At 42.2% G+C, this 27,975-nt stretch overlaps 1 protein-coding gene across 4 annotated transcripts in view; it reads right to left on the bottom strand.

Annotated features, from left to right (window-relative positions):
- Positions 1–657: 657 nt before the first annotated feature.
- The window catches only part of LOC140204089 (uncharacterized), a 33,127-nt gene continuing 5,809 nt past the window's right edge, over positions 658–27,975 (bottom strand). For all 4 annotated transcript variants that reach the window (XM_072270408.1, XM_072270409.1, XM_072270410.1 and 1 more), the window contains 5 exons: positions 14,933–15,612; positions 13,491–13,656; positions 9,228–9,904; positions 7,754–7,919; positions 658–2,587 (listed from right to left, as the gene is read on the bottom strand). In XM_072270408.1, coding sequence (XP_072126509.1) covers positions 1,390–2,587; positions 7,754–7,919; positions 9,228–9,904; positions 13,491–13,656; positions 14,933–15,612 — 2,887 coding nt within the window. In that variant the 3' untranslated portion in view covers positions 658–1,389. The remainder of the gene's footprint in view (positions 2,588–7,753; positions 7,920–9,227; positions 9,905–13,490; positions 13,657–14,932; positions 15,613–27,975) is intronic.

Genomic DNA, 27,975 nt, shown 5'->3' with positions numbered 1-27,975 from the left:
CTAAGTAAAGCTTACCAAAAACCCACTTTTTTCAAGATCTACAAATTAGAGACTTTCTGCGATCTTAATTATATACATTTCCTAAAAGTCCTGATAAGAACTTATCAGATGTAATTTTTAATTTGAAACCTTTTCACAATGGTTCAATATCTAATATTTATGGTATGTTGCTAGAAATGAGAAATGCTCCTTTAGACAAAATTAAAAATCTTTGGGAACAAGATTTACAGACTTCAATTTCTGAGGAAACTTGGAATAAGATTTTTAAATTGGCTAACACTTCATCGTTATGTGCCCGCCATTCCCTCTTACAATTTAAAGTGGTCCATAGGGCGCACATGACCAAGGTTAAGCTATCTCGTTTTTATTTGGATATATCTCCCTTTTGTGATAGATGTAATAGTGGAGAAGCTTCATTAATTCATATGTTTTGGACATGTCCGAGTCTCGGGAAATACTGGAAGGAAGTATTTCAAACTTTCTCTGTACTTTTCAAATTAATTTTAAGCCTAACCCTTTGACTGCTTTATTCAGTGTTGTTGGAGAAAAAAGATATTATTCTGGAGACATCTGATTTGCACACTTTGGCTCTTATTTCTCTTATAGCTAGGAGGACGCTCTTGCTTAAATGGAAGGTGGACATCCGCCTACTCACGCTCAATGGTTATGTGATGTTATATCATGTATAAATTTAGAAAAGATCCATTGTTCAATTTCTGAACCTAGCCAACAATTTCACACAAGGTGGGGACCATTTTTGAACTATTTTCGAAATCTTTAATTTGTTGTTAAAGAATATATGTTAGTTGGTAACATATTTCAGTATATGATAAGGATTTCTTTTCCTTCTTTCTTTCTTTACCAAGCAGCTTCGATCTTTGTAGTGAGTTTAGATTTTTTTCTATATAATAATAAAATTATCATATTTCAATATTATGATTTAATTAAATTTACATGAATATAGAGTCATGGGGTTGCAAGTGTGATTCTAATATTTATCGGTATTATTTTATCTTTTTTTGACATAATATATACTTGTACTCTGTATTCCTTATGTAGAAATTAATAAAAATATTGAAAAAGAACATCTATCGGGTACATCCTTTATGTACACCTCTGAAGGCAGATATAGTTTAATTTTAACATTTAATTCATGGAACAGCACTCTGTTAATCTTGCACTGGTTTTCCAGAAGGCTGCAGATTGGAACTCCTTCCCCCGCCCCCACCACCACCAGGTATTGAATCAGAAGTATTTCCAGGAACCCATGCAGTAGAAGTGAACATTGTTGAGTAGAATTAAAGCAGGATTTTTTGCTTGATGTGATGTCATCAAATTATTAAGCATGGTGTGATACAAATTCACTGGGTCGATACCTTTCCAGACCAGCTAATCAGTTTCAAAGGCAACTTTCACCACTCTCTCTGCATTCTCTGTAAGATCCTTCAGTGCAACACTCAGTATCTTGTACGTCATGAGAAATGATGAGCCTGCTCCAAAAATGGAGCCAATGACAGGGACAAAGTCGAGAGCGAATTCCAGGGCTGAAACGGTAACAGCAACAGCACCCCAACCTAACCTCATAATTGCACCTGCGGTTATTTCCCCCAGTAGTGGACCTTTTACAGTCCCCTTCAGCTCTTCCACAGGTTTTCCTGCTCTGTTGGCCAGTCTTTGAAGAGAAGCATCATCCAGCCCCAGGCACTTCCGGAAGTGGACAATGGCTCCAATCAAAATTCCGGTATCACAAGCGAGAGAGAAGCCGGGAACTGGGACCGCTCCCAATCCCCCAGAGAGTGTTGCAAACATCCAGATATGTTTTTTCAGAATCTCGTATTTCCTCTGAACTATTTCCACACTTAGATTTGGAAGGGCAAGGATAAAGATCCTTTTCTTTACATTATTTAGATCACCTTCCAGTCCTTCATTTAACGGAATGAAATCAAAACGATCTGGCTCTAAACTGGATATCAGGAACACAGTTGGATCTGGAAACCCTGCCTGTGCCAACCTCCTGACAGTGTCACTCCGAATCTTTTCCAGCTCTTGTCCTTCATTAATAAACTTCTTTTTCCTCATAGAATAAAGATCAGCATCAATCTTAGAGCGGACAAAACAGAATTGTTTCCCTAGCCGTTTAATCTCCTGGGCAAGTTTTACATCATTTTCTTTGAATCGAACAGAGGAGATTATGATAAAGAAATCAAATCTTTTGAATTTCATTTCTGTGAGATATTTAGATGCTGGAAATTGTGTAGATCCAATACCTGGCAGGTCCCAATAGCGAACATTGGGCAGAGTGGGATGTGAGTACCCGGTTGGCTCCATTGTTGTTTCTGTGGTCCCAACTTCAGCTGCTTCTGGATCAGTGCTCTGAAGTCCTCTCATGGCATTGATGAAGGTGGATTTTCCTGTACCTGTTTCTCCTGTCACTGCGATGTTAAGCTCTGTTTTGTCCAGTTCAGTTACTTTCTTCTCTATCAGTGGTTTAACTTTTTCCACCCCTCCTGCTTCAAAATCAGACTTCAGTTTGCTCAGTTCTTCCTGTGTGAAGAATGCGGAGGTCTCAGTCTCTGCCACCCGTTCACTGAAAGAAAATATGTTGCATTAAAGTACTCAGCTGAAACAACTTCCATTTCTATTTCATCGCATGACATTCACAGAACATCCTCATGTCAGTCCTTACTTTCAATGGTCTAAGTGCTCTTTGCTATTACAATTTGCTATCCAACAGCTATCTATAATTTGTTATTAAAATATGCATAAGGATAAGTAGTCATAGGAAAGTACAGGACAGAAATAGGCTTTTCACCCCTTCTCGTCCATACCCAAACCAGTTAAACTGCCTACTCCCATCGAACTGCACTGGGACCATAGCCCGCCATACCCCTATTACTGCTGTACCTTTTGAAACTCCTCTTAAACCTTAAAATCCCGAGATGACAAGCACCACTTGTGTTGGCAGCTTATTCGACACTTTCACAACCCTCTAACCAGTTAATATGCTTAGACTTTGCTTAAGTCCCACTGGTTTCACTAATGGATCACCAGATGTCAACCTGTTTGTCTGCAGAGCAGCATCTTCACATATTTCTACCATTTTATTTCTGTTCATCAATGTTACTTCACCATGTCATTTCCTGTCAGAACAAGGTTGTCTAAATCTTTGCCTCCCTGAACTGAAATTGCAAGTGAAGTTGGTGCAGGGTGATTGGTGCAATGAAGCCCTATATTGTGAGGGGTGCTAGTAATTGTTTGCTAGGGTGCTGAAGAGGAGTGGTTGTCAGAGGTTCCTATGCAGATGATGCGTCTCTCTGCAGCATGGTGCACCAATGGAATGGAAACAGCACATTTCAGGCTTGGCATTCTTCAATTATTGATTCGATCTACCACGGTCAAAAATCTAATATCAGCACATGCAGTTCTGAATGATGCTACACAGCTAGACAGTTGTGTGTGGGGGGGGATATAAACAGTTTCTCAGAACATGTCCATCCTCAACCATTGTGAGTGCTAAAGACGTGGCTGAAGTATTCACAAGCATGCTGTTCATTATCCAGGTCTGTGTCACCACAGAACCTAGATCCAAAGACTTCAATTCACTCTACATTATTGATTTATTGAGATACAGGACAGAAAAAGACCTTCCGGCACTTTCAGCCATACTGCCCAGCAATCTCCCAATTTAACCCTAGCCTAATTATGGGACAATTTACAGTGACCAATTATCCTACCAACTGGTATGTCTTTACACTGTTGGTGTAAACTCATGTGGTCACAGGGAGAATGTACAAACTCTTTACAGGCAGAGGAGGGAATTGAATCCAGTTCGCTGTTACTGTAAGACGTTATGCTAACCACCTCAGTACCATGCCACTCGACACTAACAAATGGAAGACGCAATACTTAAGATGGAACATAAAGGCAATAGGACCAGGTAACCTCCAGAATATAGTACAGAAGACCTCAGGTCTTTCAATGCAAGTATCTACACGTCAAGACGTAACGTTGCTCAGGTGTCAAATCTAGTACACCAAATCTGTCTACACAGAAACATCAACAGAGCAATGGGTCTCGTCATCATGGGGCTTTCAAGAATCACTTATTCACATGCACACCTATGCCTAATTTGGACAATTTGATCTTCAAACCTTTGCTCAATTGTGGACATGAGAGCTTCTTCCCATACATAGAAAACTGTCTTTGATCCCAGGATAAAGCTTCACTGAGTGTGGCAAAAAAGAGCCACACTCTTTCAGTAGGCCCTAAGGAAAATGCATACCAACAGTTAGTGATGTAGTCCATATAAACTGGAGTTTATAATAGCAAGAGTAAGATTGTGCAGAGGGTGAAACCACTAAAAAGTGCAAATCTCCTTGCTTGTGAGTTTCAGGCAGACTGGTAAAGTTAGAGTACTGAACTGAGGCTTTGGCTCAAGAGGCTTCGGTGAGAAGAGGTGGAGACCAAGGTCTCGGAAGCCACTTTTGATTGGCTATTGAGTGAGTGGGTCTGTAGAGTATTCTAACATGTGAGACTTTGATAAAGGAAACAAAATTGTAGCAGATAAGAACAGGTATTTTTTACATTATTGTGCAAAGATCTTATACACATATGTAAACAATCAGACCCGCCCCTGGCATTCCCTCTCAGCCAACTGCCTCACACTCCTCTTGCGGCTCTCCAGCATTACCATTCCCAGCATCCTTTGCTCCCACCAGATTGTTACAAGTTCAAAGGTTCATTTATCAGTATCATCAGTGGACTGCTTTTGAATTCATTCAGGTTCCTGCAACAGTAAGAAATCTGATAAAACACTACTTCCAAGGTATGCAAGTTTGTCTCACAACATCAGACTTCACTACACCTTGGCAACCACTGGAAGTAGGCATCATGGCGGGGTTCAGCATCTCCCCATTGGCCTTCACTATGTCAATGGAGCTCATTATCAGAGCCCCAAAATAGGTTGCAGGAGGAAAACGGCTACAGTTTGGTCAAAGATTACCACCAATAGAAGCCTATATGGACGATATAACGATACTGACGACAACTGTCCCCTGCACCAAGAGACTTCTGGAAAAGCTTCATCAAAACATCACATGGGCGAGGATGAAGATCAAGCCCAGCAATTGCAGAAGCATTTCCATTGTCAAAGGTGAAGTCATGGATCAAAGTTTTCATATTGACGGAACACCTGTCCTGTTTCAGAAATGCCAATGGAGAGCTTGGGCTGATGCTAAGCCGAACTTTAAACTGAGCAGTTTGAACAACTCAAAAAGGATACCATCATGTACATAGCTTGCATCAACAAGACCAGGCAGCCAGGAAAATTCAAGCTGTGGTGCCTCCAGTTCGGCATACTCCCAAGACTCACGTGGCCTTTAACAGTATATGAAATCCCCATCAACAAGGTGGAAAATCTTTAAAGAGTGATCAGCACACATATGAAACAGTGGCTTGGATTTCCACAATGCTTAAGTCCTGTTGAACTGTACGGGAACAGCAAATTAGAATTACCAATTGCAAGTCTTGTGGAAGAATTCAAATGCACCAAAGCAAGGTTGGTCATGACCCTCACTGAATCTGAAGATACAGTTATTCGAACAGCGCCCGCCCCCCCCCCACCGTGTTGCAACAGGGAGGAAGTGGACCCCATCTGAAGCTGTTCAGAGTGCTAAGTCTGCTCTTCACTTCAGGGATGTGGTTGGCCAAGTCCAACTTGGGAGAGCCGGGCTCGGGCTTGTCCCAAAGGCTCCTCAATGGCACAAAGCAACATCAGTGCAGAAGAGATGGCTCATGGTGGAGGAGGTAAGAAGACAGGAAGAGGCAGATTGACACGCCAGGACCATCTTAATATCCAAGCAGGGCCAATGGACTAATTGGGAGAGCCTGGAAAAGAGGAAACTCAACTGGCATGATATCTGGGAGATGGAGGGATCTCGGCTAAATTTTATCATCAGAGCCACTTATGACCTCCTACCTGCACCCCAGAACCTGAACCAGTGGTGGGGAGAAGACCCCGCTTGCTCCCTTTGTCAAGTACCTGGATCACTAAGGCACATTTTAACAGGATGCACCGCGAGCCTCACCCAGGGGCGGTACACTTGGCGGTATAACCAAGTTCTCAGACAGCTGGGAGCAATCTTGGAACAGAGGCGAATCACCACAAATGCTCTGCCACAAACATCAGCAAGAAATGTTCATATCATACGATTTGTACCAGCAGGCCAACCTCCAGAGCACCATTTAACATCAAAAGATGTAAGCATTCTGCAGGTTGCTCGAGATTGGAAAATGGACGTGGACTTGGAAAAAAAGCTTGTGTTTCCCCCAGACATTGCAGCTACAACACTCCGGCCAGACATGGTCCTGTGGTCCACAACAGCCAAGATGGCGTATGTTGTGGAATTAACAGTACCATGGGAAGATGGTGTTGAAGAAGCTTATGAGAGGAAAAAGACCATTACTCGGAACTGGCAACTGAGGCTGCCCAGAACGGCTGGAAGACCAAGATTTTCCCTGTAGAAGTGGGATGCAGGGGATTCGTGGCTTCATCTATGACCAGTCTATTGAGGAAGATGGGGGTGAGGGCAATCAAGTCCTTGTCAAATGCAGCAGAAGAAAGCAGTAAGTGGATTTAGATTAAAAGGAAAGACAATAACTGGGCTGCAAGATGAAGACAGGAGGGTATGGAACTGAGAGGACTGTATCTGGGACGCTAGGTAGCAAAGTTGAGCCCTCTGGAGATGTCATGGGCTTATCAGTGAAACGTCAAAGAAGGAGGGTGCCCATCTGATGACCCCAAATACATACCTACCCTCCTTGTCACCACTCCAAGCCCACTGCCAACATCGAGAGTGCCAACTTATCATAGGGGTTGAAACATCAAGTTTCAACTCAGTTGCAAGCCCTTCATTGATCCTGGATCTTGACATAAGCCTTGTGCCAAGTTTTTTAATGATATTTGTTTTAATTATTTGGAGCTTCTCTTGAAGGCAAGTGAAACTGAACTGGTTCATAAGTACTGAAAACAGGCTGTGAAATCCTTCCCGATAGTTAAGATCAGAGGTTAGTACAGTTGGTTGGAGTGGCACATGATATTTCAAACAATGATTTACAACATCTCAATTGATACAGGCATCTATACACTGCATTCAGTTATCAGCTATCATCTGACCTGTGCAGTTCTTTTTTTAAACAAGTAATTGGCTAAATAATGTAAAGTGCTTCTGATTATTACCTCACAGCCCACCCAGCCGTGCCTTTATAGGCCAATATTTATTGGGTACATCCTTTATGTACACTCTGAAGGCAGATATAGTTTAATTTTAACGTTTAGTTCATGGAGCAGCACTCTGTTAATTTTGCACTGGTTTTCCACAAAGCTGCAGATTGAAACTCTTTCCCCCGCCCCCACCACCCCCAGGTATTGAATCAGAAATATTTCCAGGAACCCATGCAGTAGAAGTGAACATTATTGAGTAGAATTACAGTAGGATTTTGTGCTTGGTGTGATGTCATCCAATTATTAAGCATGGTGTGATACAAATTCACTGGGTCGATACTTTACAGAGCAGCTAATCAGTTTCAAAGGCAACTTTCCCCATTCTCTCTGCATTCTCTGTAAGATCCTTCAGTGCAGCACTCAGTATCTTGTACATCATGAGAAATGATGAGCCTGCTCCAAAAATGGAGCCAAGGACAGGGACAAAGTTGAGAGTGAATTCCAGGGCTGAAACAGTAACAACAGCCTAACCTCATAATTGCATCTGTGGTTATTTCCCCCAGTAGTGAAGCTTTTACTGTTGCCTTTAGCTCTTCCACAGGTTTTCTTGCTCTGTTGACCAGTCCTCGAAGAGAAGCATCATCCAGACCAGGAGTGCAGTGCTGCCGGAGATCACTGGCGCGCCGCTCCTGCAACTCTGTAAAAAAATGTCAAAATAAACAATCGGGGAATTTAACAGTGGCTGCATATTAAATAGAGGGAATTTTACGGAAGTGGGGGTTGGGGAGAAAGGGTGGTAGCTGGTGAGGAAAATACCACTAATAACATGAGGATATTTGATCATTTTTGGTGAAATTCTGGAGCTGTAACTGCTTTTTATTCAGGTATTTGTGAAATTCCTCCTCGCTCAACCCGTTGTCCCAGCATGCCCTGCTGTAGCCTCCCACCATTTCACAGATCCTCAGTCTCTCTCCAGCACTCGTTGTTTGAGAATTGTTTGCCAAAAAAATAAAAATCTTAGATCTTTTGAAAAGTGGCATGTCGCTTGCCGAAGTGGGTCGTAAGGTCGGTAAGAATGAATCGAGCATTCACACGATAAAGCAGAAAGAAGCTGAAATTCATGGAAGTGTTAGTGCTACCCCTACAACGGCAAAAAGGGTCTCCCTGGTTCATGATGAAGTGCCTGTAAAGACTGAGAAAGCATTAAGTGTGTGGCTAGAGGACATGTCACAGAAGCATATCCCTGTTGATGGCAAAATTATGCGTGAAAATGAACTTAGCTTCTATCAGCACTACTGTGAGGGGTTTGAGGAGAGTGAGAGGAAGGAGTTTAAGGCTAGTAAGGGATGGCTGGCTAGTCACGTAAAGCGCTACAGCCTCAAGAACTTAAAGATCACGGGAGAATCAGCATCGGTTAATTAGTGAGTGCAAACATGCAATACTTTGTCATATTATTAAATTAAGTATTATATGTTTTATTGTACCAGTTAGGCACTGAAATGTAATGATAGGCTATAAACTTGTTAATGTCTTAACTATCACTATATTTCTGTGGAGCTTTGAAATTCATATATTGCTTTCATCTTGGTTTAGTGCTTGACATTATAAGAAGCCCTATTCATATATATATATGTATATATATGTTACACCTAATTTGTGTACCTGCTCTTACAGGAATGGGACAAGGAAGTTGCCCAGTACATGAAATGATCAGGTACCCAAATTGGGTCTAACGTATATATAGAGAGCATATAGGAAATGGCAAGCATTTTGTCAGCTCCAGCACCTAAAAACTTAGCACTGCTCCTCTGATCCAGACCCAAGCATTTCTGGATATGACAAGCTAGAGAGACACCAGGAACTGGGACCTCTCCCAATCCCCCTGAGAGTGTTGCAAACATCCAGATATGTTTCTTCAGAATCTCATATTTCCTCTGAACTATCTCTACACTTAGATTTGGAAGGGCCAGGACAAAGATTCTTTTCTTTACATTATTTAGATCACCTTTGAGTCTTTCATTTAACTGAATGAAATCAAAATTTTTCGGCTCGAAACTGGATATCAGGAACACAGTTGGATCTGGAAACCCTGCCTCTGTCAACCTCCTGACAGTGTCACTCCGTATCTTTTCCAGCTCTTCTTTTTTATTAATAACCTTCTTCTCTTTCCTCATGGAATAAAGATCAGCATCAATCTTAGAGCGGACAAAATGGAATTGCTTCCCCAGCCGTTTAATCTCTTTGGCAAGTTTTACATCATTTTCTCTGAATCGAACAGCGGAGATTATGATAAAGAAATCAAATCTTTCGAACTTCATTTTTGTGAGATATGTAGCTGCTGGAAATTGTGTAGTTCCCATCCCTGGCAGGTCCCAATAGCAAACATTGGGCAGAGTGGGATGTGAGTACCCGGTTGGCTCCATTGTTGTTTCTGTGGTCCCAACTTCAGCTGCTCCCAGATCAGTGTTCCGAAGTCCTCTCATCGCATTGATGAAGGAGGATTTTCCTGCACCTGATTCTCCCGTCACTGCAATGTTGAGCTCTGTTTTGTCCAGATCAGTTACTTTCTTCTCAATCAGTGGTTTAACTTCTTCCACCCCACCTGTTTCAAAGACAGAATTTTGTTTGCTCAGTTCTTCCTGTGTGAAGAATGAGGGGGTCTCAGTCTCTGCCACCTGTTCACTGAAAGAAAATATGTTCCATTAAAATTCTCAACTGAAACAACATCCATTTATATTTCACAGCATAGCATTCACAGAACATTCTCATGCCAGTGTTATTAAAATATGCATGGTAAGTAGTCATAGGAAAGTACAGCACAGAAACAGGCCCTTCAGCCCTTCTAGTCCATACCCAAACCAGTTAAACTGCCTACTCCCATCGAACTGCACTACACTGCACTTGTTTAAAAAAGGATCGAAAAGTAATCGGGGAAATTATAGGCCGGTAAGTTTAACATTGGTAGTAGGTAAGTTATTGGAGAGAGTACTAAGAGACAGAACCTACAAGCATTTGGATAGACAAGGACTTATTAGGGAGAGTCAACATGGCTTTGTGCGTGGTAGGTCATGTTTGACCCATCTCTTGGAGTTTTTCGAGGAGGTTACCAGGAAAGTGGATGAAGGGAAGGCAGTGGATATTGTCTACATGGACTTCAGTAAGGCCTTTGACAAGGTCCCGCATGGGAGGATAGTTAGGAAAATTCAGTCGCTAGGTATACATGGAAAGGTGGTAAATTGGATTAAACATTGGCTCAATGGAAGAAGCCAAAGAGTGGTAGTAGAGAATTGCTTCTCTGAGTGGAGGCCTGTGACTAGTGGTGTGCCACAGGGATCAGTGCTGGGTCCATTGTTATTTGTCATCTATATCAATGATCTGGATGATAATGTGGTAAATTGGAAAAGCAAATTTGCTGATGATACAAAGATTGGAGGTGTAGTAGACAGTGAGGAAGGTTTTCAGAGCCTGCAGAGGGACTTGGACCAGCTGGAAAAATGGGCTGAAAAATGGCAAATGGAGTTTAATACAGACAAGGGTGAGGTATTGCACGTTGGAAGGACAAACCAAGGTAGAACATACAGGGTTAATGGTAAGGCACTGAGGAGTGCAGTAGAACAGAGGGATCTGGGAATACAGATACAAAATTCCCTAAAAGTGGCATCACAGGTAGATAGGGTCGTAAAGAGAGCTTTTGGTACATTGGCCTTTATTAATCAAAGTGTTGAGTATAAGAGCTGGAATGTTATGATGAGGTTGTATAAGGCATTGGTGAGGCCGAATCTGGAGTATCATGTTCAGTTTTGGTCGCCAAATTACAGGAAGGATATAAATAAGGTTGAAAGAGTGCAGAGAAGGTTTACAAGGCTGTTGCCGGGACTTGAGAAACTCAGTTACAGAGAAAGATTGAATAGGTTAGGACTTTATTCCCTGGAGCATAGAAGAATGAGGGGAGATTTGATAGAGGTATATAAAATTATGATGGTTAAAGATAGAGTGAATGCAAGCAGGCTTTTTCCACTGAGGCAAGGGGAGAAAAAAAACAGAGGACATGGGTTAAGGGTGAGGGGGGAAAAGTTTAAAGGGAACATTAGGGGGGGCTTCTTCACACAGAGAGTGGTGGGAGTATGGAATGAGCTGCCAGATGAGGTGGTAAATGCGGGATCTTTTTTAACATTTAAGAATAAATTGGACAGATACATGGATGGGAGGTGTATGGAGAGATATGGTCTGTGTGCAGGTCAGTGGGACTAGGCAGAAAATGGTTCAGCACAGCCAAGAAGGGCCAAAAGGCCTGTTCTTTTCTATGGTTTCTATGGGACCATAGCCCTCCATACTCCTATTATTGCTGTACCCATTGAAACTTCTCTTAAACGTTAAAATCCCGAGATCTCAAGCACCACTTGTGCTGTCAGTTTATTTCACACTTGCACAGCCAGTTAATATGCTTTGACTTTGCTTAAACCCCATTGATGTAACAAATGGAGCACTAGATGTCAACCTGTTTGTCCACAGAGCAGCATGTTCACATATTTCTACCATTTTATTTCTGTTCATCAATGTTACTTCACCATGTAATCTCCTGTCAGCCCAACCAGATTGTCAAAATCTTTGTCTCCCTGAACTGAAATTGCAAGTGAAGTTGGTGCAGGGTGATTGGAGCAATGAAGCCCTATATTGTGAGGGGTGCTAGTAATTGTTTGCTAGGGTGCTGAAGAGGAGTGGTTGTCAGAGGTTCCTATGCAGATGATGCGTCTCTCTGCAGCGTGGTGCACCAATGGAATGGAAACAGCACATTTCAGACCCAGCATTCTTCAATTATTGATTCGATCTACCACGGTCAAAAATCTAATATCAGCACATGCAGTTCTGAATGATGCTACACAGCTAAACAGTTGTGTGGGGGGTGGATATAAACAGTTTCACAGAACATGTCCATCCTCAACCATTGTGAGTGCTAAAGACACGGCTGAAATATTCACAAGCATGCTGTTTATTATCCAGGTCTGTGCCACCACAGAACCTAGATCCAAAGACTTCAATTCACTCTACATTATTGATTTATTGAGATACAGGACAGAAAAAGACCTTCCAGCACTTTCAGCCATACTGCCCAGCAATCTCCCAATTTAACCCTAGCCTAATTATGGGACAATTTACAGTGACCAATTATCCTACCAACTGGTATGTCTTTAGACTGTTGGTGAAAACTCACATGGCCACAGGGAGAATGTACAAAGTCCTTACAGGCAGGGGCAGGAATTGAACCCAGTTCACTGGTACAGTAAGACGTTATGCTAACCACTACGTTACAATGCCACTCGATACTAACAAATGGAAGACGCAATACTTGAGGTGCAACATAAAGGTGATAAGACCAGGCAACTTCCAGAATATAGTACAGAACACCTCAGGTCTTTCAATGCAGGTATCTACACGTCAAGACGTAACATTGCTCAGGTGTCAAATCTAGTACACCTAATCTGTCTACACAGAAACATCAACAGAGCAATGGGCCTCGTCATCATGGGGCTTTCAAGAATCACTTATTCACATGTACCTATGCCTAATTTGGACAATTTGATCGTCAAACTTTAGCTTGAAGGTGGCACATGATATTTCAAACAATGATTTACAACATCTCGATTGATACAGGCATCTATACGCTGCATTCAGTTATCAGCTATCATCTGGCCTGTGCAGTTCTTTTTTTAAACAAGTAATTGGCTAAATAATGTAAGGTGCTTCTGATTATTGCCTCACAGCCCACCCAGCTGTGCCTTCTGTAGGCCAACATTTCTCAGGTATATCCTTTATGTACACCTCTGAAGGCAGATATAGTTTAATTTTAACGTTTAGTTCATGGAGCAGCACTCTGTTAATCTTGCACTGGTTTTCTACAAAGCTGCAGATTGGAACTCCTTCCCCCTCCTCCACCGCACCCAGGTATTGAATAAGAAATATTTCCAGGAATGCATGCAGTAGAAGTGAACATTATTGAGTAGAATTACAGCAGGATTCTGTGCTTGGTGTGATGTCATCTAATTATTAAGCATGGTGTGATACAAATACTGGGTCGATACATTTACAGAGCAGTTAATCAGTTTCAAAGGCAACTTTCATCACTCTGCAATGTCTGTAAGATCCTTCAGTGCAGCACACAGCATCTTGTACGTCATGAGAAATGATGAGCATGCTCCAAAAATGGAGCCAATGACAGGGACAAAGTCGAGAGCGAATTCCAGGGCTGAAACAGTAACAACAGCCTAACCTCATAATTGCATCTGTGGTTATTTCCTCCAGTAGTGAAGCTTTTACTGTTGCCTTTAGCTCTTCCACAGGTTTTCTTGCTCTGTTGACCAGTCCTCGAAGAGAAGCATCATCCAGACCAGGAGTGCAGTGCTGCCGGAGATCACCGGCGCGCCGCTCCTGCAACTCTGTAAAAAAATGTCAAAATAAACAATCGGGGAATTTAACAGTGGCTGCATATTAAATATAGAGAATTTTACGGAACTGGGAGTTGGGGAGATGGGATGGTGGCTGGTGGGAAAAATACTACTAATAACATGAGGATATTTGATCGCTTTTGGTGAAATCCTGGAGCTGGAACTGCTTTTTATTCAGGTATTTGTGAAATTCCTCCTCGCTCAATCCGTTGTCCCAGCATGCCCTGCTGTAGCCTCCCACCATTTCACAGATCCTCAGTCTCTCTCCAGCACTCGTTGTTTGAGAATTGTTCGGCAAGAAAATAAAAATCATAGATCTCTTGAAAAGTGGCATGTCGCTTGCCGAAGTGGGCCGTAAGGTCGGTAAGAACGAATTGACCATTCACACGATAAAGCAGAAAGAAGCTGAAATTCATGGAAGTGTTAGTGCTACCCCTACAACGGCAAAAATGGTTTCTCTGGTTCGTGCTTGCAAATACTAAGTGTGTGTCTAGAGGACATGTCACAGAAGCATATCCCTGTTGATGGCAAAATTATGCTTGAAAAAGCACTTAGCCTTTATGAGCACTACTGTGAGGGGGTTGAGGAGAGCGAGCCGAGGGAGTTTCTGGCTAGTAAGGGATGGCTGGCTAGCTATGTAAAGCGCTAGAGCCTCAAGAACTTAAAGATCACGGCAGAATCGGCATCGACTAATTAGTGAGTGCAACCGTGCAATACTTTGTCATGTTGTTAAATTGTATTATATGATTTATTGCACCAGTTAGGCACTGAAATGTAGTGATAGGCTATAAACTTGTCAATGTCTTAACTATCACTATATTTCTGTGGAGCTCTGGAATTCATATATTGCTTTCATCTTGGTTTAGTGCTTGACATTATAAGAAGCCCTATTCATATATATATGTCACACCCAATTTGTGTACCTGCTCATTACACGAATGGGACAAGGAAGTTGCCCAGTACATGAAATGAGCAGGTACACAAATTGGGTCTAACATATATATAGAGAGGATATAAGAAATGGCAAGCATTTTGTCAGCTCCGGCACCTAAAAAATTAGCACTGCTCCCCTGATCCAGACCCAAGCATTTCCGGATATCACAAGCGAGAGGCACACCGGGAACTGGGACTGCTCCCAATCCCCCAGAGAGTGTTGCAAATATCCAGATATGATTTTTTCAGAATCTCATATTTCCTCTGAACTATCTCTACATTAAATTTGGAAGGGCCAGGACAAAGATCCTTTCCTTTACATTATTTAGATCACCTTTGAGTCTTTCATTTAACCGAATGAAATCAAAATGATCCGGCTCGAAACTGGATATCAGGAACACAGTTGGATCTGGAAACCCTGCCTCTGCCAACCTCCTGACAGTGTCACTCCAAATCTTTTCCAGCTCTTCTTCTTCTTCATTAATAACCACCTTATCTTTCTTCATGGAATAAAGATCAGCATCAATCTTAGAACGGACAAAATAGAATTTTTTCCCTAGCCGTTTAATCTCTTTGGCAAGTTTTACATCAGTTTCTTTGAATCGAACAGCGGAGATTATGATAAAGAAATCAAATCTTTTGAATTTCATTTCTGTGAGATATTTAGCTGCTGTAAATTGTGTAGTTCCGATCCCTGGCAGGTCCCAATAACGAACATTGGGCAGAGTGGGATGTGAGTACCCGGTTGGCTCCTTTGTTGTTTCTATGTTCCCAACTTTAGCTGCTCCCGGATCACCGCTCCGAAGTCCTCTCATAGCGTTGATGAAGGTGGATTTTCCTGTACCTGACTCTCCCGTCACTGCGATGTTAAGCTCTGTGTTATCCAGATCAGTTACCTTCTTCTCTATCAGTGGTTTAACTTTTTCCACCCCACCTGCTTCAAAATCAGACTTTAGTTTGCTCAGTTCTTCCTGTGTGAAGTATGAGGAGGACTCAGTCTCTGCCACCTGTTGACTGAAAGAAAATATGTTCCATTAAAATTTTCAATTGAAGCAACTTCCATTTATATTTCACAGCATAGCATTCACAGAACGTTCTCATGTTAGTCCTTACTTTCAATGGTCTAAGTTCTCTTTGCTATTACAATTTGCTATCCAACAGCTATCTATAATTTGTTATTAAAATATGCATAAGGATAAGTAGTCATAGGAAAGTACAGCACAGAAGTAGGCCTTTCGGCCCTTGTAGTCCATACCCAACCCAGCTAAACTGCCTACTCCCATCAACCTGCACTGGGACCACAGCCCTACATACTCCTATTATTGCTGTACCGATTGAAAATTCTCTTAAACGTTAAAATCCCGAGATCACAAGCACCACTTGTGTTGGCAGCTTATTCGACACTTGCACAACCCCCTGAATGGTAAATATGCTTTGACTTTGCTTAAACCCCATTGATTTTCACTAATGGAGCACTAGATGCCAACCTCTTTGTCCGCAGAGTAGCATCTCTGGTCGCCTCACTATAGCAAGGATGTGGAAGCATTGGAAAGGGTACAGAGGAGAATTACCAGGATGCTGCCTGGTTTAGAGAATATGCATTATGATCAGAGATTAAGGGAGATAGGGCTTTATTCTTTGGAGAGAAGGAGGATGAGGGGAGACATGATAGAGGTGTACAAGATAGTAAGAGGAATAGATAGAGTGGATAGCCAGTGCCTCTTCCACAGGGCACCACAGCTCAATACAAGAGGACATGGCTTTAAGGTAAGGGGTGGGAAGTTCAAGGGGGATATTGAGGAATATAGGGAAGCAAGAAAGGAGCTTAAGAAGGGGCTGAGAAGAGCAAGAAGGGGGCATGAGAAGGCATTGGCGAGTAGGGTAAAGGAAAACCCCAAGGCATTCTTCAATTATGTGAAGAAAAAAAGGATGACAAAAGGGAAGGTAGGACCGATTAGAGATAAAGGTGGGAAGATGTGCCTGGAGGCTGTGGAAGTGAGCGAGGTCCTCAATGAATACTTCTCTTCGGTATTCACCAATGAGAGGGAACTTGATGATGGTGAGGACAATATGAGTGAAGTTGATGTTCTGGAGCATGCTGATATTAAGGGAGAGGAGGTGTTGGAGTTGTTAAAATACATTGGGACAGATAAGTCCCCGGGGCCTGACGGAATATTCCCCAGGCTGCTCCACGAGGCGAGAGAAGAGATTGCTGAGCCTCTGGCTAGGATCTTTATGTCCTCGTTGTCCACGGAAATGGTACCGGAGGATTGGAGGGAGGCAAATGTTGTTCCCTTGTTCAAAAAAGGTAGTAGGGTTAGTCCGGGTAATTATAGACCAGGTCAGCCTAACGTGTGTGGTGGGAAAGCTGTGGGAAAAGATTCTTAGAGATAAGATCTATAGGCATTTAGAGAATCATGGTCTGATCAGGGACAGTCAGCATGGCTTTGTGAAGGGCAGATCATGTCTAACAAACCTGATAGAGTTCTTTGAGGAGGAGACCAGGCATATAGATGAGGGTAGTACAGTGGATGTGATCTATATGGATTTTTGTAAGGCATTTGACAAGGTTCCACATGGTAGGCTTATTCAGAAAGTTAGAAGGCATGGGATCCAGGGAAGTTTGGCCAGGTGGATTCAGAATTGGCTTGCCTGCAGAAGGCAGAGGGAGTACATTCAGATTGGAGGATTGTGACTAGTGGTGTCCCACAAGGATCTGTTCTGGGACCTCTACTTTTTGTGATTTTTATTAACGACCTGGACGTGGGGGTAGAAGGGTGGGTTGGCAAGTTTGCAGACGACACAAAGGTTGGTGGTGTTGTAGATAGTGTAGAGGATTGTCAGAGATTGCAGAGAGACGTTGATAGGATGCAGAAGTAGGCTGAGAAGTGGCAGATGGGGTTCAACCCGGAGAAGTGTGAGGTGGTACACTTTGGAAGGACAAACTCCAAGGCAGAGTACAAAGTAAATGGCAGGATACTTGGTAGTGTGGAGGAGCAGAGGGATCTCAGGGTATATGTCCACAGATCCCTGAAAGTTGCCTCACAGGTGGATAGGGTAGTTAAGAAAGCTTATGGGGTGTTAGCTTTCATAAGTCGAGGGATAGAGTTTAAGAGACGCGATGTAATGATGCAGCTCTATAAAACTCTGGTTAGGCCACACTTGGAGTATTGTGTCCAGTTCTGGTCACCTCACTATAGGAAGGATGTGGAAGCATTGGAAAGGGTACAGAGGAGATTTACCAGAATGGTGCCTGGTTTAGAAAGTATTCATTATGATCAGAGATTAAGGGAGCTAGGGCTTTACCCTTTGGAGAGAAGGAGGATGAGAGGAGACATGATAGAGGTGTACAAGATAATAAGAGGAATAGATAGAGTGTATAGCCAGCGCCTCTTCCCCAGGGCACCACTGCTCAATACAAGAGGACATGGCTTTAAGGTAAGGGGTGGGAAGTTCAAGGGGGATATTAGAGGAAGGTTTTTTACTCAGAGAGTGGTTGGTGCATGGAATGCACTGCCTGAGCCAGTGGTGGAGGCAATACACTAGTGAAGTTTAAGAGACTACTAGACAGGTATATGGAGGAAACTAGGGTGGGGGCTTATATGGGAGGCAGGGTTTGAGGGTCGGCACAACATTGTGGGCTGAAGGGCCTGTACTGTGCTGTACTGTTCTACGTTCTATGTTCTATGTTTTTTACTCAGAGAGTGGTTGGTGTGTGGAATGCACTGCCTGAGTCAGTGGTGGAGGCAGGTACACTCGTGAAATTTAAGAGACTACTAGACAGGTATATGGAGGAATTTAAGGTGGGGGGTTATATGGGGGCAGGGTTTGAGGGTCGGCATAACATTGTGGGCCAAAGCACCTGTACTGTGCTGTACTATTCTATGTTCCATTTTCTATGTTCACATATTTCTACCATTTTATTTCTGTTTATCAATGTTACTTCATCATGTAATCTCCTGTCAGAACAAGATTGTCAAAACCTTTGCCTCCCTGAACTGATGCTGCAAGTGAAGTTGGTGAAGGGTGATTGGAGCAAATGAAGCCCTATATTGTGAGGGGTGCTAGCAATTATTTGATAGGGTTCAAAAGAGGAGTGGTTGTCAGAGGTTCCTATGCAGATGATGCGTTCTCTCTGCAGCATGGTGCACCAATGGAATGGAAACAGCACATTTCAGACCCAGAATCCTTCAATCACTGATACAATCTACCACAGTCAATAATCTAATATCAGCACATGCAGTTCTGAATGACGCTACACAGCTAAACAGTGGTGGTGGGGGGGATATAAACAGTTTCACAGAACATGTTTATCCTCAACCACTGTGAGTGCTAAAGACGTGGCTGAAATATTCACAAGCATGCTGTTCATTATCCAGGACTGTGCCACCACAGAACCTAGATCCAAAGACTTCAATTCACTCTCATTATTGATTTATTGAGATACAGGACAGAAAAAGACCTTCCGGCACTTCGAGCCACGCCACCCAGCAATCTCCCAATTTAACCCTGGCCTAATCATGGGACAATTTACAGTGACCAATTATCCTACCAACTGGTATGTCTTTAGACTGTTGGTGTAAACTCACGTGGTCACAGGGAGAATGTACAAAGTCCTTATTCACATGCACTCCTATACCTAATTTGGACAATTTGAACTTCAAACCTTTGCGCAATTGTGGACATGAGAGCTTCTTCCCATACATAATGAAAACTGTCTTTGATCCCAGGATAAAGCTCCATTGAGTGTGGCAAAAAACAGCCACACTCTTTCAGTAGGCACTAAGAAGAATGCATACCAACAGTTAGTGATGTAGTCCATATAAACTGGAGTTTGGAATAGCAAGCGTGAGATTGTGCAGGGGGTGAAACCACTAAAGTCCAAATCTCCTTGCGTGTGAGTTTCAGGAAAAAATGGCCAAGTTAGATACTGAGCTGAGGCTTTGGTGAGAAGAGGTGGAGACCAAGGTCACAGAAGCCATTTTGGATTGGGCATTGTGTGACTTTGTCAGCAGAGTAGTTTAAAATGTGAGACTTTGGCTCAAGAGGCTTTGATAAAGAAAACAGAATTGTAGCAGATAAGAACAGGTAAGTTATTTTATACATTAGTGTGCAAAGGCCTTATACATATATGTATACAATCACCCCCACCCCTGGCATTCCTTCTCAGCCAACTGCCTCACACTCCTCTCGCGGCTCTCCAGCCTCACCATTTCCAACATCCTTTGCTCCCACCAGATTGTTACAAGTTCGACGGTTCATTTATCAGTAAAGTATGTATGCAACATACAACTGAGATTCTTCTTCTCCAGATAGCAACGAAATAAAGAAAAACATGGATTCAGTTCAAAGAGAAACAACAAACTCACCCACCCCTGCACAAAAGAAAGAACAGCAACACCATCATCAATCCACCACCAAGTCCCCTCTCTCGCACAAATGCAACAAATCATTGGCCCCTAAACCCCTCTTCCCCCCACACGAAACACAGCAACAACATTCACACCACTCCCTGCTCCACATTGATAAATACAGTATAGTGCAAAAATGTCTTAGGCACCCTAGCTATACATGTGCCTAAGACTTTTGCATAGAACTGTAGATAACATACTTAATTATAAGGATACCAAATTGCAACAAATAAAAGAAAATAGGTGATGTGTTTTAGCACACGATGTGGGAGCTGGTTTGTGGTGACCACACCTGAATTATTCAAGAAACTCTGGCTCAAATTTGAGGAACTGGAATCTGAGCTTCAAACACTATGATGCATCAGGGAGGGCAAGAGTTACCTGGACTCTGCTCAGGGCCTAGAGGGTGTGACTGCGAATGAGACATTTGGGGAGGGGGTGTTCCAAGAGGGAGTGCTGGAGGAGTCTCAACCCGTCAACTTGCCCAACAGGTCTGAGGTTGGTGCAATACACACAAAATGCTGGGAAACTTGGCAGGCCAGGCAACATCGATGGAAAAGAGTAAACAGTTGATGTTTTGGGCCGAGACCCTTCATTTCTCTGCCCAAAACATTGATCGTTTACTCTTCTTCAAAGATCCTGCCTGGCCTGATGAGTTCCTCCAGAATTTTGTGTATATAACTATGACCTGTCAAAGGCAGGACATGCCTTACAAGCCTGATTGAATTTTTTGAGGATGTGACTAAACACATTGATGAACGTAGAGCAGTAGATGTAGTGTATATGGGTTTCAGCAAGGCAGTTGATAAGGTACCTCATGCAAGGCTTATTGAGAAAGTAAGGAGGCATGGAATCCAAGGGGACCTTGCTTTGTGGATCCAGAAATGGCTTGCCTACAGAGGGCAAAGAGCGGTTGTAGACGGGTCATATCCTGCATGGAGGTCGGTGGCCAGTGGTGTGCCTCAGGGATCTGTTCTGGGACCACTTCTTTTTGTGATTTTATAAATGACCTGGATGAGGAAGTGGAGGGATGGGTTAGTAAATTTGCTGATGACACAAAGGTTGGGGTTGCTGTGGATAGTGTGGAGGGCTGTTAGAGGTTACAGCGGGACATCAATAGGATGCAAAACTGGGCTGAGAAGTGACAGATGGAGTTTAAACCAGATAAGTGTGAGGTGGTTCATTTTGGTAGGTCAAATATGATGGCAGTATATAGCATTAATGGTTAGACTGTTGGCAGTGTGGAGGATCAGAGGGATCTTGGGGTCCGAGTCCATGAGACACTCAAAGCTGCTGTGGACGTTGACTCTGTGGTTAGGAAAGCATATGGTGTATTGACCTTCATCATCCATGGGATTGAGTTCAAGAACCGAGAGGTAATGCTACAGTTATATGGGACCAGGTCAGACCTCACTTAGAGTACTGTGCTCAGTTCTGGTTACTTCACTACAAGAAGGATGTAGAAACTATAGAAAGAGTGCAGAGGAGATTTACAAGGATGTTGCCTGGATTGGGGAGCACGCCTTATCAGATTTGGTTGAGTGAACTTGGCCTTTTCTCCTTGTAGTGACGGAGGATGTGAGGTGACCTGACGGAGATGTATATGATGATGAGAGGCATTGATCATGTGGATAGTCAGAGGCTTATTCTCAGGGCTGAAATGGCTAACAGGAAAGGGCGCAGTTTTAAGGTGCTTGGAAGTAGGTACAGAGGAGATGTCAGGTAAGTTTTTCAACCAGAGAGTGGTGAGTGCATGGAATGGTCTGCCGGTGACGGTGGTGGAGACGGATACAATAGGGTCTTTTAAGAGCTTCTTTACATGGAGCTTAGAAAAAGAGGGCTATGGGTAACCCGAGGAAATTTCTAAAGTAAGTACATGTTCAGCACAGCATTGTGGGTCTGTATTGTACTGTAGGTTTTCCATGATTCTATCATTTCTATTTCCATCATCTGCAGATTTTCTCTTGTTTGAGATTGATGCTCCCTGTGAGCATTAGACAGAGGGCTGTAGGGAAGACGAGCAACCGAACCACGGCACTGTGGTTCATGGCGCTGTTCAAGAACGGGGAGAGAAGAGAAACGTAGTTTTAATTGGTGATTGTATAGACAATGGAATCTGCATAATTCTCTGTCACAAGGATCGAGAGTCCCAAAGGCAATGTTATCTGTCTGGTTCCTGGGTCTGGGACATCCCTTCTGAATTGCAGAGAAATTATGCATGGGAAGGGGAAAGGTTCCATTTTTGTGTTTCACATGGGTACCAGTAATCTTAGAAGAATAAGGGAAGAGTTTCTGCTGGGGAAATTTAAGAAGCTAGGGGCTAAATTAAAATGCAGAAACAAACACATAATAATCTCTGGCTTTATCTGAGCAAAATTCAATTTGCACAGGGTCAATGAGATCAGAAAGATAAAGTTTGGTGTGGGAGAAGTGGGTTTGAATTTGTGGAACATTGGCACCAGGGTTGGAGAAAGGGAGCTGTTCTGATGGAGCAGGCTCCACCTGAAGTATGCTGGGACCAGGACTCAGGATCACATAACCAGGGCTGTGGTTAGGGCTTTAAGCTAAATCGTAGGAGGTGGGTTCTACATGTTGGAAAAGTACAGATACAATAAAAGGGAAGGAGAGTCCAGGAGAGGTTGCAGAAGTCTCCAGAATAATGCAGAAGACAAAGTTTAGAAATGGATAAGAAATTATCTTCAGTAACATGGTGACAAAATTGAAAAGGGTGGTGAATACTGAACTGAATCTGTTGTATTTGAATGCATGAGGTATATGTAATAAAGTAGATGATCTCACAGAACAGTTACAGATTGCCAGGTATGATGAGCATCACTGAGTTATCATTGAAGGAAGATCACAGTTGGGAGCTAACAGCCAAGGATACACATCGTATCAAAAGGAAAGGCAGCTGGGCAGAGATGTTGGGATGGCTTCATTGGTTAAAAAAATAAATAAATAAATAAAGTCACAAAAAGACAGACATATGATTGGAAGATGCAGTCTACAAAGGGTGAAAAAATGACCCTGCTGGGAGCTTTATATAAGCGTCCAAATGTTAGCAAGGATGTGGGGTACAAATTACAATGGTAGACAGAAAAGGCATGAAAGGAGGGTAATGTTGTGTTGGCCATGTGAGATTACAATATTTAGGTTGATTGGAAAATCAGTTTGGTAATGGATTCCAAGAGAGAGCATTTGTAGAATGTATAAGACATGTTTTTCAAACAGCTTTTGGTTGAGATTCTGGATTAGATGTTGTGTAATCAATTAGATTTGGTTAAGGGCCCCATACATAAAAGAACCCTTACAAGTCAGTCATCATACCAGTATAGAATTCATCCTGCAGTTTGAGAGGGAGAAGATAAAATTGGATGCATAAAATACAGTGCAATAAAGTTCTCTGACAGGGATGATAGAAGTGTAATGGCTGGACATTTTGACAACAATTAGACCATAAGACACTGGAGGAGAATTAAGCCATTTGGTTCATTAAGTCTGCTCTGCCATTTCATCATGGCTGATCCATTTCTCTCTCCACACCATTTTCCTGGTTTCTCCCTGTAACTTTCATGCCTTGACTAATCAAGAACCAATCAATCACCACCTTAAATGTACCCTAATCTGACCTCCACAGCTGCCCGTGGCAATGAATTCCACACATTCACCACCCTCTGGTTAAAGAAATTCATCCTCATTTACATTCTAAACGAATGCCCCTCTATTCTGATGGTGTGCCCTGTGGTCCTAGACTCACCCGTCATAGAAAATATCCTCTCCACATGTAAAGTATTTAGGTCTTTCAACATTCAGTAAGTGTCTGTGAGATCCCCCTCATTTTGCTAAATTCCAGCAAGTGAAGGCCCACAGTAATCAATCGCTCCACAGACGATAATCCTTTCCTTCCTGGAATCATTCTCATGTAGCTCCTCTGAACCCTCTCCAATGTCAACACATCCTTTCTTAAACAAGTGACTTAAAATTGCTGACAATACTCAGACAGGCTTCACCAGTGCCTTATAAAGCCTCAGCATTACATCCTTGCTTTTATATTCCAGTCCGATCAAAATGAATGCTAACATTGCATTTTCCTTTCTCAAAAGAATCTCAACCTTCAAAAGAACCTTTTGGGAATCCTGCACGAGGACTCCAGCGTGCCTTTGCACTTCTATTTTTTGAATTTTCTCCCCTTTTAGAAAATAGTCTATACTTTCATACATTTCCCAAAAGTGTATTCCATTTGCCACTTTGTCCTTTCTCCTAATCTAAGTCCTTCTGTGGCCTCCCTGCGGCCTCAAGACTACCTGCCTCTCCACCCATCCTCATGTTGTCTGCAAGCTTGGACACAAAGCCATAAATTCCATCATGAATTCCGTCAAACAAGTCATTGATATACAATGTAAAAAGAAGCAGTCCCAACACAGACCCCTGCAGAACACCACTAGTCACTGGCAGACAATTCCGAAGACACAGGATTGGTTCATCCCAAAGAAGAAACATTGTCAAGGGAGGATGAAGCAACCATAGGAACAAGGGAGGTCAAGGTAGCAATAAAGCAAAATAAAGGACATACAATATGGCAGATAATACTGAGAAGTTAGAGGATTGGGAAGTTATTCTCTTTCAATATTTTTATTAGTTTCTGCATAGAAGAATACAGAATACCAGGAAGTACATATAAAGGTTGAAAAAAATACAACTACTAATTACATTATATCTATTCATAATAACAATCTCATTACCCCATATTCATGTAGGTCAGTCAAAGTTATATTGAATTATACTAATTTATTACAAAAAAGTCTAACCCCTACCAAGACTGAAGCTGTTTATTAAGGAGAAAAAAAGGTAAAATACCTTCTCGTATAATAAAAATTAATAATAGCCAACATCTAAATTTAAACAACGATTTGAAGGTTTTGAAGGTTTTGAAAATAATACAGAAAGGGTCCCGGGATGTTTTTAAAAAAACAAGCGGAAAGCAACTGGGTTAAAAAAAAACAGTCACAAGCGAAATGATAAATATGAAGGTAAGCTAGCAAATAATATAAGAGGAAACCAAAAGCCGCTTTCTTTTTAGATATATACATGCCCGTAAAAAGTATTCACCTCACCACCCCAGAAGTTTTATTGTTTTACAACACTGAATCACAGTGGATTAATTTGGCTTTTTTAACACTGATCAACAGAAAAAGTCTTCTGTGTCAAAGAAAAAACAAATCTCTACAAAGTGATCTACATTAATTATAAATATAAAATGCAAAATAATTGATTACTTAAATAATCACACCCCTTTAATATGACACACCAAATCATCCTTGATTAGAAATCACATAATTAGTTAAACAGAGATCATCCATGTGCAGTCAAGATGTAAAAATACACCTGTATCTGGAAGGTCCAACTGCAGGCAAAAACTACACCATGAAGACAAAAGAACACTCCAAGCAACTCCGCAAAAAGATTATTGAAATGCACTAGTCAGGAGATGGATACAAGAAAATTTCTAAGTCACTGAATATCACTTGGAGTCCAGTTGTCAAACATCAAGAAACAGAAAGAATATGGCACATCTGTAAATCTGCCTAGAGCAGGCCATCCTCAAATCTTGAGTGACTGTGCAAGAAGGAGGCCAGTGAGGGAGGCTGACAAGAGACCTATGACAACTGTGGAGTAATTACAAGTTTCAGTGGCTGAGATGGGAGACAATGCACATTCAGCAACTGTTGACTGGGTGCTTCACCCGTCGCGGATTTCTGGGAGCGTAGCAAAGAGAAAGCTACTGTTGAAAAAACCTCACATGAGATCTCAGTTAGAGTTTGCCAGAGGGCAAGTGGGAGACTCTGAAGTCAGCTGGAAGAAGGTTCTGTGGTCTGATGAAACCACAATTGAGCTTTTTGGCCGGCAGACTAAATGATATGATAAGCCAAACACGACAGATCATCAAAAATATACCATCCCTATTGTGAAGCATCGTGGTGGCTGCATCAGGCTGTAGGGATGCTTCACTGCAGCAGGCCCTGGAAGGCTTGCGAAGATAGAGGGTATAGTAAATGCAGCAAAAATGAGGAAATCCTGATTCAGTCTGCAAGAGAACTGTGACTTGCGAGATTTGTTTTCCAGCAAGACAATGACCTCAAGCATAAAGCCAAAGCTACACAAGAATTGCCTAAAACCAACAAAGTTGATGTCCTGTAGTGGCCAAGTCAGAGTTCAGACCTCAATCCAATTAAGGATTTGTGGCTGGACTTGAAAAGACCTGTTCATTCATGATTCCCATGCAATCTGACAGAGCTTGAGCAGTTTTGTATAGAAGAATGGGGACCTGAAGGGGATGAATACTTGTACAATCAATTATTTTGTGTTTTAAATTTGTAATTAAATTAGATCACTTTGTAGAGATCTGATTTCACTTTGACACAAATGAGTCTTTTTCAGTTGATCAGTGTCAAAAAAGCCAAATTAAATCCACTGTCATCCATTGTTGTAAAACAATAAAACATGAAAACATCCAATGGGGTTGAATGCTTTTTATAGGCAATGTAAATAGTAAATGAGAGGCAAGACTTAACGCAGGTCTGCTGAAAGCTGACACTGGAAAACAAGTATCAGAGGACAAAGAAATGGCAGATGAACCTAGTAAGAGTTTTGTGACAGTTGTCACTGTGGGAGTCTTCAGCAGCATACCAGAAATTTGATAGTGTTGAGGGAAGAGGTAGTGTATTTGCGACTACCACGAAGAAAGTGCATGGGAAGCTGAAAAGTCCGAAGGTAGATAAGTCACCTGGTCAGGATGGTCTACACCCCAGGGTTGTAAAAAAGGTAGCTAAAGAGATTGTGGAACAGTAGGAATGACCCTTCAAGAATCACTGGTCTCTGGAATGATTTCAGAATAGAGGGAGGCAAAAGACAGGAAATTATAGGGAAGTTTGCGTGACTTCAATAGTTGGGCAAGAAGTTAGGGTCTATTATTAAGGATGAGGAATCAAGGTAGTTGAAGGTACATGATAAGATATGCCGAACTCGGTATGGTTTCTTGAAGGGAAATCTTCCCTGACAAATCTGTTGAAATTCTTTGAGAAAATAGCAGGCAGGATAGATATAGGAGAGACAGTAAATGTTGTTTACTTGAATTTTCAGGCGACCTTTGACAAGGTGCTGCACAGAAGACTGGAAACAAGATAAGATTCCAAAAGGATAGCAGCATGAATAGATGATTGGCTGACTGGCAGAAAGCAAAGAGTGGAAATAACGCTTATATACATAAAATGCTGGAGGAACTCAGGTCAGGCAGTACATATCTATGGATAGCAATAAAGAGCTGATCTTTCAGATAGAGACACTTCATTAGTCCTGATGAAGGGTCTCGGCCTGAAACAACGACTCTTTATTCCTTTGCTGGTTGGCTGCCAGTGACTAGTGGTGTTCCATTGATGTTGGTGGTGAGGAAGCAGGGATTCTGCAGAAGGACTTGGACAGATCCGGAAATAGGAAAAGAAGTGGCAGAACGAATACAGTGTGGTGAAGTGTATGGCCAGGCATTTTGGTAGAAGGAATAAATATATAGATTATTTTCTAAATGTAGGACAATTTCATAAATCAGAGGTACAAAGGGACTTGGGTGTCCTTGTGTAAGATTCCCGAAAGGTTAACTTGCAGGTTGAGATGGTGGCAAGGAAGGAAAATGCAATGTTAGCATTTATTTTGAGAGGACTAGAACGTTACAGAAAGGATGTGATATTGAGACTTCATACAACATTAGTCAGACCATACTTTCTGTATTGTGAGCATTTAGGGGCCCCATATCTATGAAAAGATATGCTAGTATTGTAGAGGGACAAGGGAATATTCACAAGAATGTCACAGGGGTAGAAAGAGTTAACATATGAGATGTGGTTGATAGCTCTAGGCCTGTATTCATGGGAGTTTAGAACAATAGTGATGGGGTGGAGGCAATCTCATTGAA

The sequence above is a fragment of the Mobula birostris genome, chromosome 10 (genome assembly GCF_030028105.1).
Source record: "Mobula birostris isolate sMobBir1 chromosome 10, sMobBir1.hap1, whole genome shotgun sequence".
NCBI classification, from domain to species: domain Eukaryota; kingdom Metazoa; phylum Chordata; class Chondrichthyes; order Myliobatiformes; family Myliobatidae; genus Mobula; species Mobula birostris.
The sequence above is the reverse complement of the archived record's forward strand: the minus strand, read 5'-3'. Positions and strand labels throughout refer to the sequence as shown.